A 17,497-nucleotide genomic window follows, 5' to 3' on the forward strand; every position below is an offset into this window, starting at 1 on the left:
TGGAAACTCATTAAAAAAAAGCAGATTAGTTATCCTGCATAGCCTTCATTTAATAAGAAACAGACTTAGTTGCTGGCATTCACACTAGTAGTGTAACCCTGGGCACGTACATGCAAACTTTCACAGAAAAAGTCAGTGTTATCAAATGCCAACTCATCCAGTTTTAACCAACATAGAACAGTGTGACATAGGAACTACTTCAGCTTGTGTCACCTACACCAAACACAATGTCAAGTTAAACTAAATCTCTTCAGCATGTACATCATCCATATCCTTCTTCTCCCCGCATATTCATGCCAAATTTACATTTTTCCTAAAGAAGCCTCCTGACTATGAGTTAGTTCAAGAAAGTTTTATCACATACACTTCTCATATTAAAATTAATATTTCCTTTCTTAAAATTTCATTTCAAATACAGTGTTAACTGTATGGTTAATGGGGTTATCAGCTTGCTTATTAACATAATTCAACAAATACATGCACAGACAAAAACATTAATGTTAAATGTTGCAGAGATGTTTTTCTGAAATACAGCTATTCCCTCCCTCTCAACAATTTAATGTGACTGCATGTCAAGAAAGTATCAAAAAGGCCAGTTTTTCATTGACCACAGACTCATATTCCGTAATACTGTGAAACACTTCTGCAGCAATTATGATTACACTGGCAGCCAAGGGGTACATTTCATTAAGATTTTCAAAAAACAATGTTAACTGAGGTAAAAGCCCGTGAAGAAACTGAAACCCTAAATTCATGAGGAATCAATCCTGATGTTTTCACGGTTGCTTTTGTTTCAATTTACGTCTTAGAACATCAAACTTAAGTCTCTAACAAGATTATTGAGTTGTAGTTTCAAACCTATACTTTCTCAGGTACTAGCTCGTCACCTCTCAATGTGCATCACTCTGTGGAGATCAAATACTCAAGAGAATGAAAAAGATTACAATTTAGCCAGTAAAAGCAGTGACACTATTGAGCTGATGTACTACCAAGAAGTTACTAGGAGAAAATGATGTTCAACAGAAAGCTGCAGGGAATCTGCTCGCATGCAGTTAAAGAAATGATCCTTGGCTTATTAGACTTGTTTAAATCTGGATAAATAAAGCACATTCTTGTCATTGTGGTGACATTCCCATTCTCTTACACCTCTGAATAACAGCACTATATATATACAGTATATAATACTTCTACACTAATAAAGCAACCATGCAGAAATATTATAATTACAAAGAGAAAGCCCTCCGGTTTTGTTGTATTTGCACTTACTGAACTAACAATAGCTTTCCGACAAGATAGTACCCACCATGGGAAGTCAGAAAACAATACTTGTTTAATCAAGTCTCTCAAATATATCAATAGCTCACTGATGGACTTTACTGCCAACAAACACAGTTTTGTTTTACATGGAGATTATGTTCCACTTACCATGAAGAGACACTTGTGCATTGTACAATAAAGTTCAGATTCATTTAAAGAATTCCTTGCGTTGAGACCCTGTATGTTGTCAGTGGATGAACAGTGACAATATTCAGTAGGATCTGTCAGATCAGGCACTTCCAACTCTAAGTTGTTACCAAAGAACTTACATTTTTCATGCTGATACAGATAGATCAAAATGCTTTTCTTCTGTCACCAAGGAATTGGCATGTTACTGTATTTATAAACTGAGAACAATAAATCACAATCCTCTTTATCATAACACTTATCCACTCCATGTCCAGGACTACCATCCACTCAAGTCACCGTGTATTTACAAGACAATGGAGTATTCTTTTAATTTGGAAAACATTTTTATAATGTTATTAAGATGGCATCTTAGGATGGAGCAACAGACCACAAGAACCTTTCAAATGTCAGCAGGTTAAACCACCAAGAAGGACATCAGAGCTTTATGAGAGTTGATGCATCTTTGATGCATACACAAAGTACCATTTGCATGACTATAATTTTCATCGAAAGGTGACACTCTGAGATCATCAGCATGTTAAGTTATTTTTAAATGATCTAAATGAAATTAATAATAGCTCATTATTCCAATAGGATATACCTGTTAGAGTTAAGTCTAAAAGAAGACAGATACTCAAGCTGCCGAACAGACACTTATCCAATAGACTTTAATCGCAGCGCGTGAGCTCTAGCAAGGATGTAAATTAGAACTCACATGAAGTAGACAAGAGCTCATTGGACTTAACTGTTCAAACAGACAGACAAATGAGGATTAGGGCTTGAGTCTTTTCTCTTTGCTTCACCTAACAATCAATGGCATTGAAAATCACAATCATTTGTTCATCATTCCAGGGCTCAACAGAAGCTGTGGGTATAAGGATTACTTTTTCATGAAAATTCAGTCCTGACCTTGACGTGCTTTGCATCTGAAATCATGCCAAGGGGAGCAGCAGAAAACCCTTCACGTCAATATCATGCCCAACGTTCAACTTACCTGCCAAGCAGAAAATGAATGACAATGCAAAAAAATGACTGAACAGGAACCACATTCTCATCTCTGGTTCAAGATGGATGGCATTAATCTCCAAAGGGACGTTCTCCTGCTAGTCCTGTTGTTAGTTCACTAGTCTACCTGTAAAAATAACAGAGGATAAAGTGAACATGGAATTCATCATAGCCCATTTTACCAGCTTTCAAAAGTTCTCACAGAGCCTTAAAGCTGTGATAATAATAGGCTATTCACTGCACCAAATCATAATCCCTTCATTAATGTTCCCATTGAACTCTACTCCTCACCTCAACAGCATACTAAATGAAACCAACAATGATCATACATGAACTTTCACATCCCCCCAGTGCACCAACACACTCAATCAAGTCCATCCCTTAACAGACACACAAAATGCTGGAGCCAATCAGCATGTTAGGCAGAATTTATGAAGGGGAAATGAACAGTTGACTTTTTGGATCGAAAAACTGGGAAGGACTGGACTGCTCAGGACTGTAAAGGAGGGTACAGGAGCCAGAATAAGAAGGTGGGAACAGGGGGTTTTGCTCAAGATTTCCAGCATCTGCAGAATCTCATGAATTTATGATTTGCCACCCTTAAGAATCTCACTAAGGCCCACCCATAACGCTCAACTGCTCTTGAGTTTAATCCCATCTTACAACCTGTCAACACATTCACAGAAATTCATCTCTACATTATATTAACTATCCCATTGTAGCTACTGTCAAAGACCATGGGCTCTCTAAACTATGACCTGTCAGAGTTTAAGCCCGGATTATTTATATTCTCTCTTTGCAGCTATCAACATTTAGTGAGATGGGATCTGATTCAGGGCAGCTAGTACTGGTTTGTGCATAGAAAGCTATGTCTGGCAAATCTCTTAGAGTTCTTCAAGAAGGTAACTAAGAAGGTGGATGCGGGAAGGTCAGAGGATGTTTTCTATACAGTCTTTCAGTAAGTCCTTCACAAGGTCCCTCATGACAGGCTAAATCATGAAGGATAAATCACATGGGATCCAGGGGGCAACAGTAGATTGGATTTATCATTTAGGATTTTGAAGATACTAAAGGCAGAGTAAGGCGCGCTAATGTGCTGGGACAGTTTGACATTAAGGAGGAGGAAGTGCTGGGTCTTCTGAAAGGCATTAAGGTGGATAAGTCTCCAGAGCCTGATGGCATATATCCCTGATTACTGAAAGCAGCCAGTGAGAAGATCGCAGGAGCTTTGTTAAAGATCGTCATATCCTCACTGCCAACAAACACAGTCCCACAGGGCCGAAGAGTAGCCAATGTTATGCCTTTCTTCAAGAAAAGAAATAGGGATAATCCAGGTAATTATAGGTCAGTAAGCCTCACATCAGTGGAGGGGAAGCTCTTGAAGAGGATATTGAGGAACAGGATTTTTGTGTATTTAAAAGGCATGGTCTGCTTAGGGACAGTCAGCAAGGCTTTATATAGCACAGGTCATGTGTTAAAAAGTTTTTTGAGGAGGTGACAAAGGATGAAGGTAATGCAATGGGTGTTACCTATCTGGACCCGAGGAAAGCAGCTGATAAGTTTATTTATTTATTTATTGAAATACAGTACAGAATAGACCAAGCAACTCCCACTTTAACTCCAGCCTAAGCACAGGAAAATTTGCAATGACTAATTAACCTACTAACCAGTAAGTTTTTAGACCGTGGGAAGAAAAGGAAGCACCCAGAGTAAACCTATGCATTCAACAGGGAGGACATATAGACTCCTTACTCTTGTGCTAAAGATATATGGGATCCAGAATGAATTGCAAGTTTAGATTCACAACTGGCTTCCCCACAGGTGGAAGGGTAGTTTAATGGTTGGAGATTGGTGACCACTTTTCCCCAGGGTAGAAGTGTCAAACACCAGAGGCCATTCTTTTAAGATTAGAGGGGGAGAAGCTTAAAGGCAATGTGAGTAGTAAGTCATTAATTTTTAGGCAGAGGTGGTCAGTGTTTGGAATAGATTACCAGGGAGAGTAACAGAAGTAGGTAGAAACATAGAAACATAAACGTACTTTGGTGGTGGAGCTTAAGAGGCCATTTTGTATAAATTAGCTTGGTGGAGAGTTTATTGACTAGCTGTGTCACAGCCTGGTATGGAAATACCAATGTCCTTGAACAGTGGATATAGCCCAGTCCATCGTGGGTAAAGCCACCCACACCTCTCCCCACCCCACCCATCACTGAGCACAGTTACACGGAGCATTGTCGCAGGAAAGCAGCATCCATCATCCGGGACCCTCACCACCCAGGTCATGCTCTCTTCTCACTGCTGCCATCAGGAAGAAGGTACAGGAGCTTTCAGACTCACCACATTCAGGAACTGTTATTGCCCATCAACCATCAGGCTTTTGAACCGAAGGGGATAATTTCACTCAACTTCGCTTACCCCGAAACTGAACTGTTCCCATAACCTCTGGACTAACTTTCAGGGGCTCTTCGTAAAACCATAGAACACTACAGCATAGAAAACAGGCCATTCAGCTCTTCTAGTCTGTGCCAAAATTTTATTCTGCTAGTCCCATTGACCTGCACCCAGTCCATAACCCTCCAGATCTCTCCCATCCATGTATCTATCCAATTTATTCTTAAAACTTAAGAATGAGCCCGCATTTACCACATCAGATGGCAGCTCATTCCACACTCCCACCACTCTCTGAGTGAAGAAGTACCCCTTAATGTTCCTCCTAAACCTTTCCCCTTTCACCCTAAAGCCATGTTCTCTCGTACTTATCTCAACTAATCTAAGTGGAAAGAGCTTACTCGCATTTACTCTGTCTATACCCCTCATAATTTTGTAAACCTCTATCAAATCCCCCCTCATTCTTCTACGCTCCAAGGAATAAAGTCCTAACCTGTTCAATCTTTCCCTGTAACTCAACTCCTGAAGATCTGGCAATATCCTAGTAAATCTTCTCTGCACTCTTTCACTCTTACTGATATCGTTCCTATAGTTAGGTGACCAGAACTGCACACAATATTCCAAATTTGACCTCACCAATGTCTTATACAACCTCACTATAACATCCCAACTCCTATACTCAATACTTTGATTTATGAATGCCAGGATGCCAAAAGCCTTCTTTACAACCCTGTCTACCTGTTACGCCACTTTCAGGGAATTATGTTCTCATCTCATGTTCTTGGGCACGTGGCCAAGTGGTTAAGGCATTCGTCTAGTTACCTCAAGGTTGCTAGTTCGCGCCTCAGCTGTGGCAGTGTGTTTGTGCCCTTGAGCAAGGCACTTAATCACACATTGCTCTAGTCTGTGCGTGGAGTGGCGCCCCACACAGACTTCCAATCTGCGCCTTGTAAGGCATGAAAATGCCCGACGCAGGTCTCTCATGGTCTGAGTCGACATTCCCTCCTCCTCCTCCCTCCTCCTCCTCCCTCCTTCCTCTCATGTTCTTGACATTTATTGCTTATTTATTATTATTGTTATTATTATTATTCAGTTATTTATTTATTTTTGTATTTGCACAGTTTGTTGTCTTTTGCACACTAGTTGAACGCCCAGTTGGTTCAGTCTTTCATTGATTATATTGAAGTTATTAATGTATTATGGATTTATTGAGAATGCTTGCAAAAAATGAATCTCAAAGTTGTATATAGTGATATATATGTACTTTGATAATAAATTAACTTTGAACTTTGATCAAGAGTGGCACAACATTGTGGGTTGAATGGCCTGTTTAGCACTGTAATGCTCTATCTATCTACCTTCTCATTAAACATTTCCAGTTTTCTTACCTCCACAACCCTCATAGATGGGAAGTTGCACAGTTTAAGTTTTGGAGGGAAGGAGGGGTGGAGGTGAAATTTGCTTAGCAATTAAAAACATGCTGTTCATGAAAAATATCTTTGGGCATGTCCTCAGATTTCAATGCGAATAACTGTTTTCAATTAGGTAGCCATTTTGATAGAAAGGCAGCAAGGATTTGGATTCTAATAAAAAATATCATGTAAAAACATTTTTGAAAAAAAACATCATGGAATGTATCACAGAATGAAGGTATTGGCTCATTAATAATTTTCAAGGCTAATGAGTGTGCTCGGCAGTTTATATGGCTTAGGATATCATTAAAAACTCCTTTACATTTAACATTTTCAGTGGGGCTTACATGAGGACAGCTTATAAAAGAAAGCTAAAGGTCAACACATACTCAGTGCTAAACCTGCAGCTAAGAAGCAGACCATGATAGAATAGGTTTTATGTTTTAACTATACACGAGCAGATAAGAGAGTTTGGTGTCAGTTCTACATAATAATGTTGAAAAGTACTGACAATTCAGATGCTGTTAGAAAATAATCCCCAATTTATGCAAAAACAGCTTTTTTTATTCCATGTGTTCTTTGGTTGAATCAGATCACAATGTCAGAGAGAAAAATATAAAATTGAGAAATTTTATGCTAAATATATTAGCAATCTACAGTGTGTTTATACCAATACAATACAGAAAACACTTTCAGCATCCATAGAGACAAATTCCACTTGGGACGGATTGGCAACAGATGAAGCTAAATATTCAGCTATATACTCAGTATATTACAGGATTATGACTGGAATTAACAATGCACGGCTGATTAGTAGAGAGCACGAGAAAACTGTCGTAAGATTTTTCAACTATAACTTTAGGGCATAGATGGAAATTAACAGATCCCATGACAGCCCTATTCTTCAATGCTTCAATTAAAAGCCTTGAAAGCAAGTCAAGTGAATGCTTGGAAAACTGAAAAAGATCTGACTGAGAATCAATTATGTGTCAGACTTGCTTCTGTCTGACAAATACCTCGATATCAATCATGGATTGCTGGACAATGTCAGGAATTAGTCCACTCCATTCTCAAAGATAAGGTCACCCTCAACATCCTTGCAGACTGTCTTGGCTTTGGCACACCACATTCTACTCTCTGCTGCTGCAATGCAGATCACAGAAGTTCAACAGACTGCTGCAAGTGACATCATTGGCTATTGGACATAGAACAATATTGCTTGGAGCAGAATGTTACCCCAGGAAGTGCATCATAATTATGAAGCAAAGAGATATTATAATGGAGAGAATGGGAAAGAATGTGGTTGAAAGCTTTGAGTCAATAGCAAGATCATAATGAGAAGACTATGAGAAAACTACTCCATGGTTTCAAGGCAACCAGCAACTATATTGTTCTTTCCTATGAAGGAAATCCCAAGAGTGTCTTTAGGGTTCAGTCTTTCTTAGTTAACCACTTAGGGAACCCGATGGTTCAAACGGGATACTCGAAAGCCAACCTTATAGTGGTGTGACAATGATCTAGTTAACAAAGAAAGCCTGGGTGATGGCACTACCTTTCCAAAATGACACTACACAGTTTCACTCCTCCCTCATTGAATGAAATCCTGCAAGGAAGGTTCTGGACAGCTGTCTAATTGTCATATTGCCCTGGATGTGCAGTTAACATCAAAAACAAGGTTAATAATGGTATTGGTTTTTTATTGTCACAAGTGAAAGGCCTTTGTTTGTGTGCCATCCAATCAGAGCATTCCATGCATAGTTACACCAAGGCAATAAAAAGAAAAGCAAAATACAAAATAGAGCCTTCTGCAGAAGTAGAGGTAGGTGGTCCATGTGGTTAGACCAGGACAAACCATTGCTTGTATTTAGGTCAAGGACCTTAAAGATCTCGACCAATCCCATCTCAGCACTAATGATACTGTACTCCATCCCACTTCCTGAAATCAATGACAACTCCCTCATTTTGCTAATATTGAGGGAAACTACATTTCATTTCATCAGTTTAAAATCTGACTCATTATGGTGGTGTTATTTGCAAAACTGTAAATTTCTTGTAACTTTATCCAAATAGTATTTTAGCCCCTTACAACACTTCTTTGATGAGGACATCACCTTCTAGCATACATTTCAGAGTTGAACAGCAATGATAAACTCACCATTCAGGAAATTTGTGGAAGCAATACAATATCAAGGCAGCCATAGGCTAATTTGAATGACATAACACATTCAATAATGAATTGAACATGGAGGAAATTATAGCCAGGATATGTGCATTACTGGTTTTATGAACCTGAAGAAATCTCCAAGAAGATTAGAACTAGACGCGATACAGTAGAGGGATAGGTAAATATGGGTATAGACTAAGAACAATGATTAGCTAATGATCAATTACCTTATGAGTACCTTATGTTACTGTCGCTGGGCAAGTCAGAAAGAAACCCTACCCAGCAACAGGTGACGTACTAGATATTATTCTCTGAAAATGCTAGAACATCTCCAGGTACAACTAAATATGGGAAGGATAGCGTAGGGGACAGAACGTTCGCGAGAAAGGGGAAGGTGTCAGTATAAGGAACTGATGCTATATCCAGGCTAGCTTTGGCAGAAAATAATTATAATTAACCAATGATGATTTTACATCTAATAGTATATTAGCATATGATTGAAAATATTAACATGCGATCGAAACTATTCTAATACTGTCTTAACTCGCGTAATTGTAAGATTTCCTGTGTACGTGATGATCAATGTCATAAATTGTAAAGAATTGTGATTCGGGGGAGGGTAGTGTCCCGACTGGCTCTTTGGGAGATCGGTCTGTAACTTCCCCCATAGCATGCTATGAATGAGGAATAAAGTTTAATAAAGTATTTTTTGTTTCATTGTGTTCGTGATATTTGCGCTCTTGCATTGGGTCGATCCGCCTTGATAGACGTCATGAGTTACAGGTGAAAGGTGAAATATCTAAAAGAAACATGAAGTTCGATTTCAACATTTTAAGAGAAGCTTTGTACACAGAACCTCTCAATGTGAGATTCAAAGATCCAAAGAGTCAAAGTATATTTATTATCAAGCTATGTATACAGCATACAACCCTGAGTTTCATCTCTCCACAGACGGCCATGAAACAAAGAAACAGCATGCAATCCGTTCAAAGGAAACATCAAGCACCCCATGCACAAAAAACAAATCGCACAAATGGCAAGAAACAAGTGAAAAACACAGAATATAAAGAAAATCAAACCACAAAGTCATTGAAACAGTCAAAGAATATTCAGTTTAGCTTAGTCCAGTTCAACTTAGCACTGTATGATTGACTGCAGGCCACAGACCAGGTCCGCCCCAATCAAAATCGCACGAAATAGCAATACAAAAAGAGTAACCAGAAACCTCAGGAACATATCATAACATGAACTACAGAGGCCAATCCACAAACTGTGTGGATTAAACCTTGCCCAAGACCCAGGACTCCGGCAGCATCGAATGCGAGGGAGCGAGAGAGAGAGAGAGACCTGTCAAACACAGGCACTTTCCTCCAGCAGCAACGAGCAAAAGGGAGAGAGAGACCAATCACAGGCAGAAGGCGCTGAACACTGGCTCTCCTTCCTCTCTCATCCATGATCATTTCAGTCTTGCTCGATGCTTTAATTGGCAAAATCAGAGAGAAATTGAGTCAGTCATGGGCTCACGCCCTGTTTCAAGGCTTCTTGGCCTCCAAGCCGCATACTCAGCTCGAAACCTCATCAAACTCACTTGGAGACAGCAAGACCAAACAGATTATTATTGACTTCAGGAAGAGGAAACTGGAAGTCCATGAGCCACTCATTGGAGGATCAGAGATGGAGAGGGTCAGCAACTTTAAATTCCTTGGTGTTATCATTTCAGATAATCTGTCTTAGGTCCAGCACATAAGTGCAATTACGGAGAAAGCATGGCAGTGCCTCTACTCCATTAGGAGTTTGCGAAGATCCAGCATGAAATTTACAACCTTCAATAACTTCTATAGAAGTATGGTGAAGAGTATATTGACTGGCTGCATCACAGCCTGGTATGGAAACACCAATGCCCTTGAATGGAACATCCCACAAAAAGTAGTTGTTACAGACCAGTCCATCACAGATAAAGCCCTGCCCACCACTCACCACAGCTAGACAGAGTGATGTCGCAGGAAAGGAGTATTCACCATCAGAAGACCAGGTCAGGCTTTCTTCTCACTCATCAGGTAGAAGGTACAGGAGCCTCAGATTTCAGACCACCAGGTTCAGGAACAGCTATTGTCCCTCAACCATCAGACTCCTGAGCCAGAGGACATATCTTCTCTCAGTTTCACTTGCCCTATCATTGAACTGTTCCCACAATCTATGGACTCGCTAACTCATGTTCTCAATTTTATTGCTTATTTATTTAAATAGGCAACCGTTAGTCTCATGAGACCATGGATTTGCGCCTTGGAAGGCTTCCAGGGTGCAGGCCTGGGCAAGGTTGTATGGAAGACCAGCAGTTGCCCATGCTGCAAGTCTCCCCTCTCCACGCCACCGATGTTGTCCAAGGGAAGGGCATTAGGACCCATACAACTTGGCACCAGTGTCGTTGCAGAGCAACGTGTGGTTAATTGCCTTGCTTAAGGACACACATGCTGCCTCAGCCAAGGCTCGAACTAGCAACCTTCAAATCACTAGATGGACGCCTAACCACTTGGCCACATGCCAACACATTTATTTATTATTATTATATTTTTTTCTTTCATTTTGTATTTGCACACATCATTGTCTTTTGCACACTGGTTGTCCGCCCTGTTGATGTGGTCTTTCATTGATTCTATTAAAGTTATTGGATTTACTGAGTATGCCCAAAAGAAAATGAATCTCCGGGTTGTATATGGTGACATATATGTACTTTGATAATAAATTTATCTTGAACTTTGGATTGGAGGGGATAGTGAGCTATGGTCCAGGTACTGGTCAATGGGACTAGGCAGCATAATAGTTTGACACAGACTGTATATGCGGAGGGGCTTCTTTCTGTGCTGTAGTGCTCTATGACTCTAAGATATTGGCTAAGAGACAAATGATGATAACTAGTGGTCCAGGCTGTCATGGAACAGTTCCTGAAATTGTTGGCCAAGAGGTCACAAATCTAATGGAGCTGAAAACAAAGATCACAGGATCAGCAAGAATCCACCAATGCAGCATTCCGTTATAACAGGGGTCCCCAACCTTTTTTGCACCGCGGACCAGTTTATTATTGACAATATTCTTGCGGACCGGCCGACCGGGGGGGGGGGGGGCGGTGAGGGTCGCCAACGGACAAGAGTAGCAGTCAAATACGTTGTGTTTACCCCGAGAAAGACTACCATGACCATGAAGCCTTGCTCGGGCACCTGTGTGCGCATGCGTGTACGTGCCGATTTTTTTCTACAAATCGTTTTTGGCGATTCTGTTCAGTGAAACTATGCGGTACATACATTATTTCTACTTTATATAGGCTGTGTATTTATCATATCATTCCTGCTTTTACTATATGTTAGTGTTATTTTAGGTTTTATGTGTTTTTGGTATGATTTGGTAGGTTATTTTTTGGGTCTGGGAACGCTCAAAAATTTTTCCCATATAAATTAATGGTAATTGCTTCTTCACTTTACACCATTTCGGCATGAAAAGTTTCATAGGAACGCTCTACCTTAGCGGGGGAAGTACGGGACAAGGGCGGTCCCGTATGGGACAAACCAATGTAGCCCAATATACGGGACGTCCCGGCTAATATGGAACAGTTGGCAACCCTGGGAAGGAGGTGTTAATCATGACCGGAATCCAGGTGATAAGTCAACTATAAGTTATTTATAAGTGGCTAATGCACTCAATTTAATTTCTAAAACGGTTTATCTAACGAATTTAATATTAAATACACAGTGCATATTTTCTTTGCATGAATATAGTGATAAGTCATTTATAAGTCAATAGCATCATAACATTTTAAGTAACGTTTGGATATTAAACACACAGCGCATATTTTCCCTGTATGAACATATAAAATCACTGCAACACACCAATATCGCTGAACCAGTGGGAGCCCTGGGCTTGTTTCCCTGCAACAAGACGGTCCTATTGAGGGGTGGTGGGAGACAGCAATACTTGAACGGGGTTCCTTACGTCCAGTCAATTCTGCAATTTAGTTTTCATTGGATTCATTGCAGAAAACCCCGCTTCGCAGAGATATGTCGGAAATGGAAGCAACGTTTTCAGTGCTTTCGTGGCAATCTCAGGATATTTAGCCTTGACTTTGATCCAGAATACCAGCAGAGATGTTATGTCAAACATATTTTTCAGCCCACCGTCATTTGCAAGCTCGAGGAGTTGATCTTCTTCCCGCGCTGACATGAATGACGCGTGCGTAATGACCTCTCATGCGTTCAAGTTCAACAGTGCGTGACAGAGAATGAGGAAAGGTGCAGCTGACTCATATCACCAAATCATATCGCTTCCTTGCGGCCCGGTAGCACAAGCTTTGCGGCCCAGTGGTTGGGGACCACTGCGCAATGAGAACAAGTCACTATGGACAGATTTCCAGAGCCATTCTACCACTTTGAGAAAGCATAGCCCATCTTCCAAGAAAACAATTCCAGCATGGAGTGCAACAGGAGATGTTGTCCCATGATGGAAAATGCTGCGCTTTGCTATAAGGAGCTCTATGAGATGAAGAGGACAGCTGTCCAGATGTCCCACTGTTACCTTTCTGAAACCTTAATCCTCCATTCACCACCCAGGATAGTCACTGAAAGAACCCTCAGCTTCAATGTGCCGTGCTCAACAGAACTCAGGTCTAGACCACCCTTCATCCAACAACTGCCTTTCACTCCATCAGCAGCTCAACAAGCAAAGTTATCACAAACTAGGAGAAGGAGCAAATCACTTACCTCCCTCGGATTGCTACTGATTTGTGGTGAAATATGTCATTGCTGATGTAATTACTACCTCAACTCTGCATTCCTGCCTACCAACTTTTCACAAACATTAAGAATCTGCCTCAGAGAAGACTCTGCTTCTACCAGCCCCAAAGGAAGAGTTTTAAAAGCTTGCAACCCTGGATAGAGGAAAAAAAAATCACCTTTTATGTGTCTAATATGTGCGACCCCTTACTATGAAACAGTGAATTCTACTTCTAGATTCTCCTATCAGATGGTCTAGCCTACTAGAACCCTTCAGGGTCGTATATGTTTCAAATGGTGAGCACAAAATGGTACATTCTATATGCCTTTATTATCTAACAGTTAACTACCAACAAAATACTGCTTTATCACATCTAAGGCTTGGATCTGTGCAATTTTGAGTTCTTAGGTTCCTTTGACCAAAATTCTCGAGCTCTGGAACACAGCTAAGATTAAAGATCACAACTAATAGGAAATACCAATTCAATTTAAGAAATTTCACTGAACCAGACTTTCTCCAGGAATGCAACTCCTTCACTGTGGAAGAAAAATTAGCTTGACTAAATATTGCTCAAGACTTGGGGCATGAGGATAACAGGATAAGATGCAGACGCTGCCTTGCTTGTGCAAGCTAACAATAGCTAGCAATACGTCATGCCAGTGATCAGGTATTGTTAACCTTTGTCCAGGATTGTTTAGCTAATAGAAGAACTGACTGTATATGTGCAATTCTAATTTGGTGTGTCACGCGGGAACATTTGTAGACTTGCTGATACCTGACAAGTGCTTCTTAAAACCGCTGACCAAGTATGTTTCGCAGTTGGCTATTGCCCAAAATTTATTTTATCAATTTAAGATGTAACCTGACATTGACGGAGTGGTAAGACAACGGCTCACTGTGAACACATATTAAGGAGTCAACCTTATACCAAGGTCTGTGTCTTTATTCCTGTTTGTTAAAGGAGTAAAGTCTTCATAGTAAATTTGCGACTAAATTCTTTTACAGTAATAAACAATAAATCAGGGTAAATTCTTAAGACATTTATAAATCAAGGGATATTTGCACCCTCACAACCACTACTCTGGGGTGGTAAAACTGCAATATAAGCTCACTCTGGATAAACACTGAGATGACTGCATCCCTCACTAATCGGCAGGGCTGTTTTACTCTAGATGCTATTGACTGCTTAATTACAGCTCGACTCCACTGGCATTCATTTATACACCAGTGATAACTCAGCACAATAGCAATTTTAACTCAATCAATAAATCCACAGTCTATCCAGAATTCGAGGACAGAGTCAGAGGAAAAGATTCATCTTGTGATTAATCTGGAGCTCAGCAACATCTCGATCTGGCTAATCTGACAACCGTTAATTAAATATTGCCTTAGGTGGGGAGACATGACAGTGACAATCTGATAGGGTTACCACTGGCAATGACTTCCCTTTCGAAAGCAATTAGACATCACCAGCATCAATGACACACAGGCTTAGCTGAATACGTGCAGCCACCACAATGCTCAGAGCTGGAAAGGAAGCTGGGATACATTTGCTCAGAAACAATAAATCAAAGCAGAATTTATAAATCTTACTTCCTTACGCTAGCATAATAAATTTATTAATAAGCTATAAGATGATAGTAAGATCCTCGGTATTTTTGACACAAGTACAATGACCAAAGGCAACATAAAATAACACAGTGGGTTACAGCGTTAGGAGTATTCCCTCCTTTAAAACTTGTTATGCCTTTATCTTATCAATTATGTGTTTGATAAGTTGGTTGTGAATGTTAATACAGCAGGGAACAAATTTTGCAAAGCATTATTTTCAAGTCGTGAAATGGGCACTGGAGCCACCCCTCCACAAATCCCTGACAATTTCCCCTTCCTTTCAACCAGCTGTGACTGCAGCTCTTGTCTGCAGCAGATTCTGCCAACCCCATTGACAATTCTGTCACCTCCACAGAGATAAAGTGACTAATTATATGTCAAATCCCACGCATGCTCGCTGACCTGAAGTCTGTACGCTCTTGTGACCATTGCCCATTCACCCATGAGGAGGAAGTCATGTTGAAAACCCAAACCCATCTGCGCCAGAACAGAAGACATTGAAAGCCTTTATGTGAACAAATGAAAACGGCAGCGACAAGAAAAGGAATTAACGTGATTTCAAGTTGTAACTGAATGAAGCTCAGCACCTCGAGAGTCACGCAATGTAGGGCTGGATGGCAACACTGGATAAATCAAAAACAACTGCAGATGCTACAAGTCTGAAATAAAAACGCAAAGTGCTGGAAACAGTCATCAGGTCAGTAGCATCAGTGGACAGAGAAAAAATAGAGATAAAGTTTCACACGTCAAGTCTTCTTGATCTGAAATGTCAATTTTGCCTCTACCATGGAAAAATCTACTCCTTATTTTAGCACTGATATTTCTCTCCTTGAGAGGGAAGGATTGTGAAATAACATTTTCTGTGCAGAACTGAAGTCCTCACACAATCCCAGACAATGAAACAGAACTGTTCCTCTCATTTTCCCCATTTTATTCCCTTTGTTTTGCTCCATGTGAAATTCCATCAAACATTCACTCACTGGCACCAAACTCAGGCAGTATTTGATATAGGTGTCTCCACCCATCACATCCATGCTAAGTATGAACTACTCAAAAGTATCCTCAAACCATCTGTGCTGACATCCCCGTTCACTTCACAACTGTTGGAATAGACTGTTTAATTGATATTTTCTTTGCAGTTTAACAATTAATTATCTCAGGATAGACAGGCACCCTTTCAAAACAGAAATGCGGAGGAATTTCTTTCGCCAAAGGAGGGTGAATTTATGCAATTTGCTGCCACATGCAGCTGTGGAGGTTAGGTCGCTGGGCGTATTTAAGACAGAGATTGATAGGTTCTTGATTGGACATGGTAACAAAGGTTATGGGAGAAGGCCAGGAACTGGGTTGAGGAGGAGATAGAAAAAAAGGATCAGCCATGACTGAATGGCAGAACAGATTCGATGGGCCAGATGGCCTAATTCTGCTCCTATGTCATATGGTCTATGGTCTTATTGTATTTGTATCATTCTAGAAAGTTCAGGAAGGTCTTGGTTATTTGCAGGAGACCTTCTAGACCTTCTGGAATCTGCTTTTCTGAATAGGAGCTTTCTCAATGGTTGAGTATTATCTAGAAATTTGAATGTAATTTTCCTTATCTATGTAGGATAAAATGAGCTCCACCACAAGGCAGCACCACCTTAGATCTTTTTGCTTCCATCTCCCTTTGTTTAGCAGACCTCTATCACTATCTGCTTCAATATGACTTTGTTCTATTAATCCTTGTTCTATCCCGATGGTTTGGTATCTGGCTCAGCGGGTGCTGATCTCTTCCTTCCTTTCTCCCACTCACAAGAGCTTCAGACCTCATGCTTCCTTTAAACTCACCATGCCTTACTTTCCACATTTCATTGAGATGACATGGATCCATTCCCCAAGCTCCCCTGAAAACTACTAGGGCCCTGTTTCCCCCAGTCCCTTTAAAAAGTTACTGTTTTCACTAGAAACTTTATTACTCTATTGCACAACATCATAAAAAGAATGAATTAAGAATATGTTGGAGCAATAATCAAGAATAACATCTCAGAGTCCATAAGTTCTGCTCATCAGGCATCAGAGTCCCAAATGTAGTGTGTAGTGGATTAATGGAGGATTACATTAAAGTACCTTAACCACACACTGTTCCAGTCCACCCAGCCGAAAATGGGTACCGGCAAATGCTGGGGGTTAAACTCGCGATAGACTGGCGTGCTATCCGGGGTAGGGGTGGGGGGGGAGTCTCGTACTCTCAGTCACTTCACGCCACAGAAACCGGCATAAGCACCGGCCTGATGGGCCACAAAGGCTCAGGACAGACTTCGACTTTGACATTAAATTATGGCCAGTGGAGTAATGGCATCAGCACTGGACTTTGAGTTGGATGGAACTGAGTTCAAATTCAGCTGGGTCCCAATGTTCTGTATCTTGCCACAAAAAACCCTATGCACAACTACACTATGCACAGGGTCGCCATGAGTTGACGGCGACTCGATGGCACTCAACAACAACCCCTTTTTACAAGACAGAGGAGTCCAAGACCAGTGAGCTAAGGTTTAGAGTGGGGAAGGATTTTTAAAAACCTGAGGGGTAACTTTTCCACACAGAGGATGTTAAGAATATGATATGAGTTTCCAGAGGAAGAGGCTGAAGTAGGTACAATATTATCATTTAAGAAGCAATTAGATAGGGCAGCACTTAGAAGGATATGGGTCAATTTCAGGAAATTGGGATGGCA

At 40.6% G+C, this 17,497-nt stretch overlaps 1 protein-coding gene across 8 annotated transcripts in view; it reads right to left on the reverse strand.

Annotated features, from left to right (window-relative positions):
- LOC134351697 (contactin-1-like) overlaps positions 1-17,497 on the reverse strand; it is a 752,292-nt gene that overhangs the window by 404,922 nt on the left and 329,873 nt on the right. For 7 of the 8 annotated variants that reach the window (XM_063058216.1, XM_063058217.1, XM_063058222.1 and 4 more), the window contains one exon: positions 2,441-2,578. In XM_063058216.1, the coding sequence (XP_062914286.1) occupies positions 2,441-2,501 (61 nt within the window). In that variant the 5' untranslated portion in view covers positions 2,502-2,578. The remainder of the gene's footprint in view (positions 1-2,440; positions 2,579-17,497) is intronic. The other variant, XM_063058215.1, reaches the window with a different exon arrangement.

This window comes from Mobula hypostoma, chromosome 9, assembly GCF_963921235.1.
Source record: "Mobula hypostoma chromosome 9, sMobHyp1.1, whole genome shotgun sequence".
NCBI classification, from domain to species: Eukaryota; Metazoa; Chordata; class Chondrichthyes; order Myliobatiformes; family Myliobatidae; genus Mobula; species Mobula hypostoma.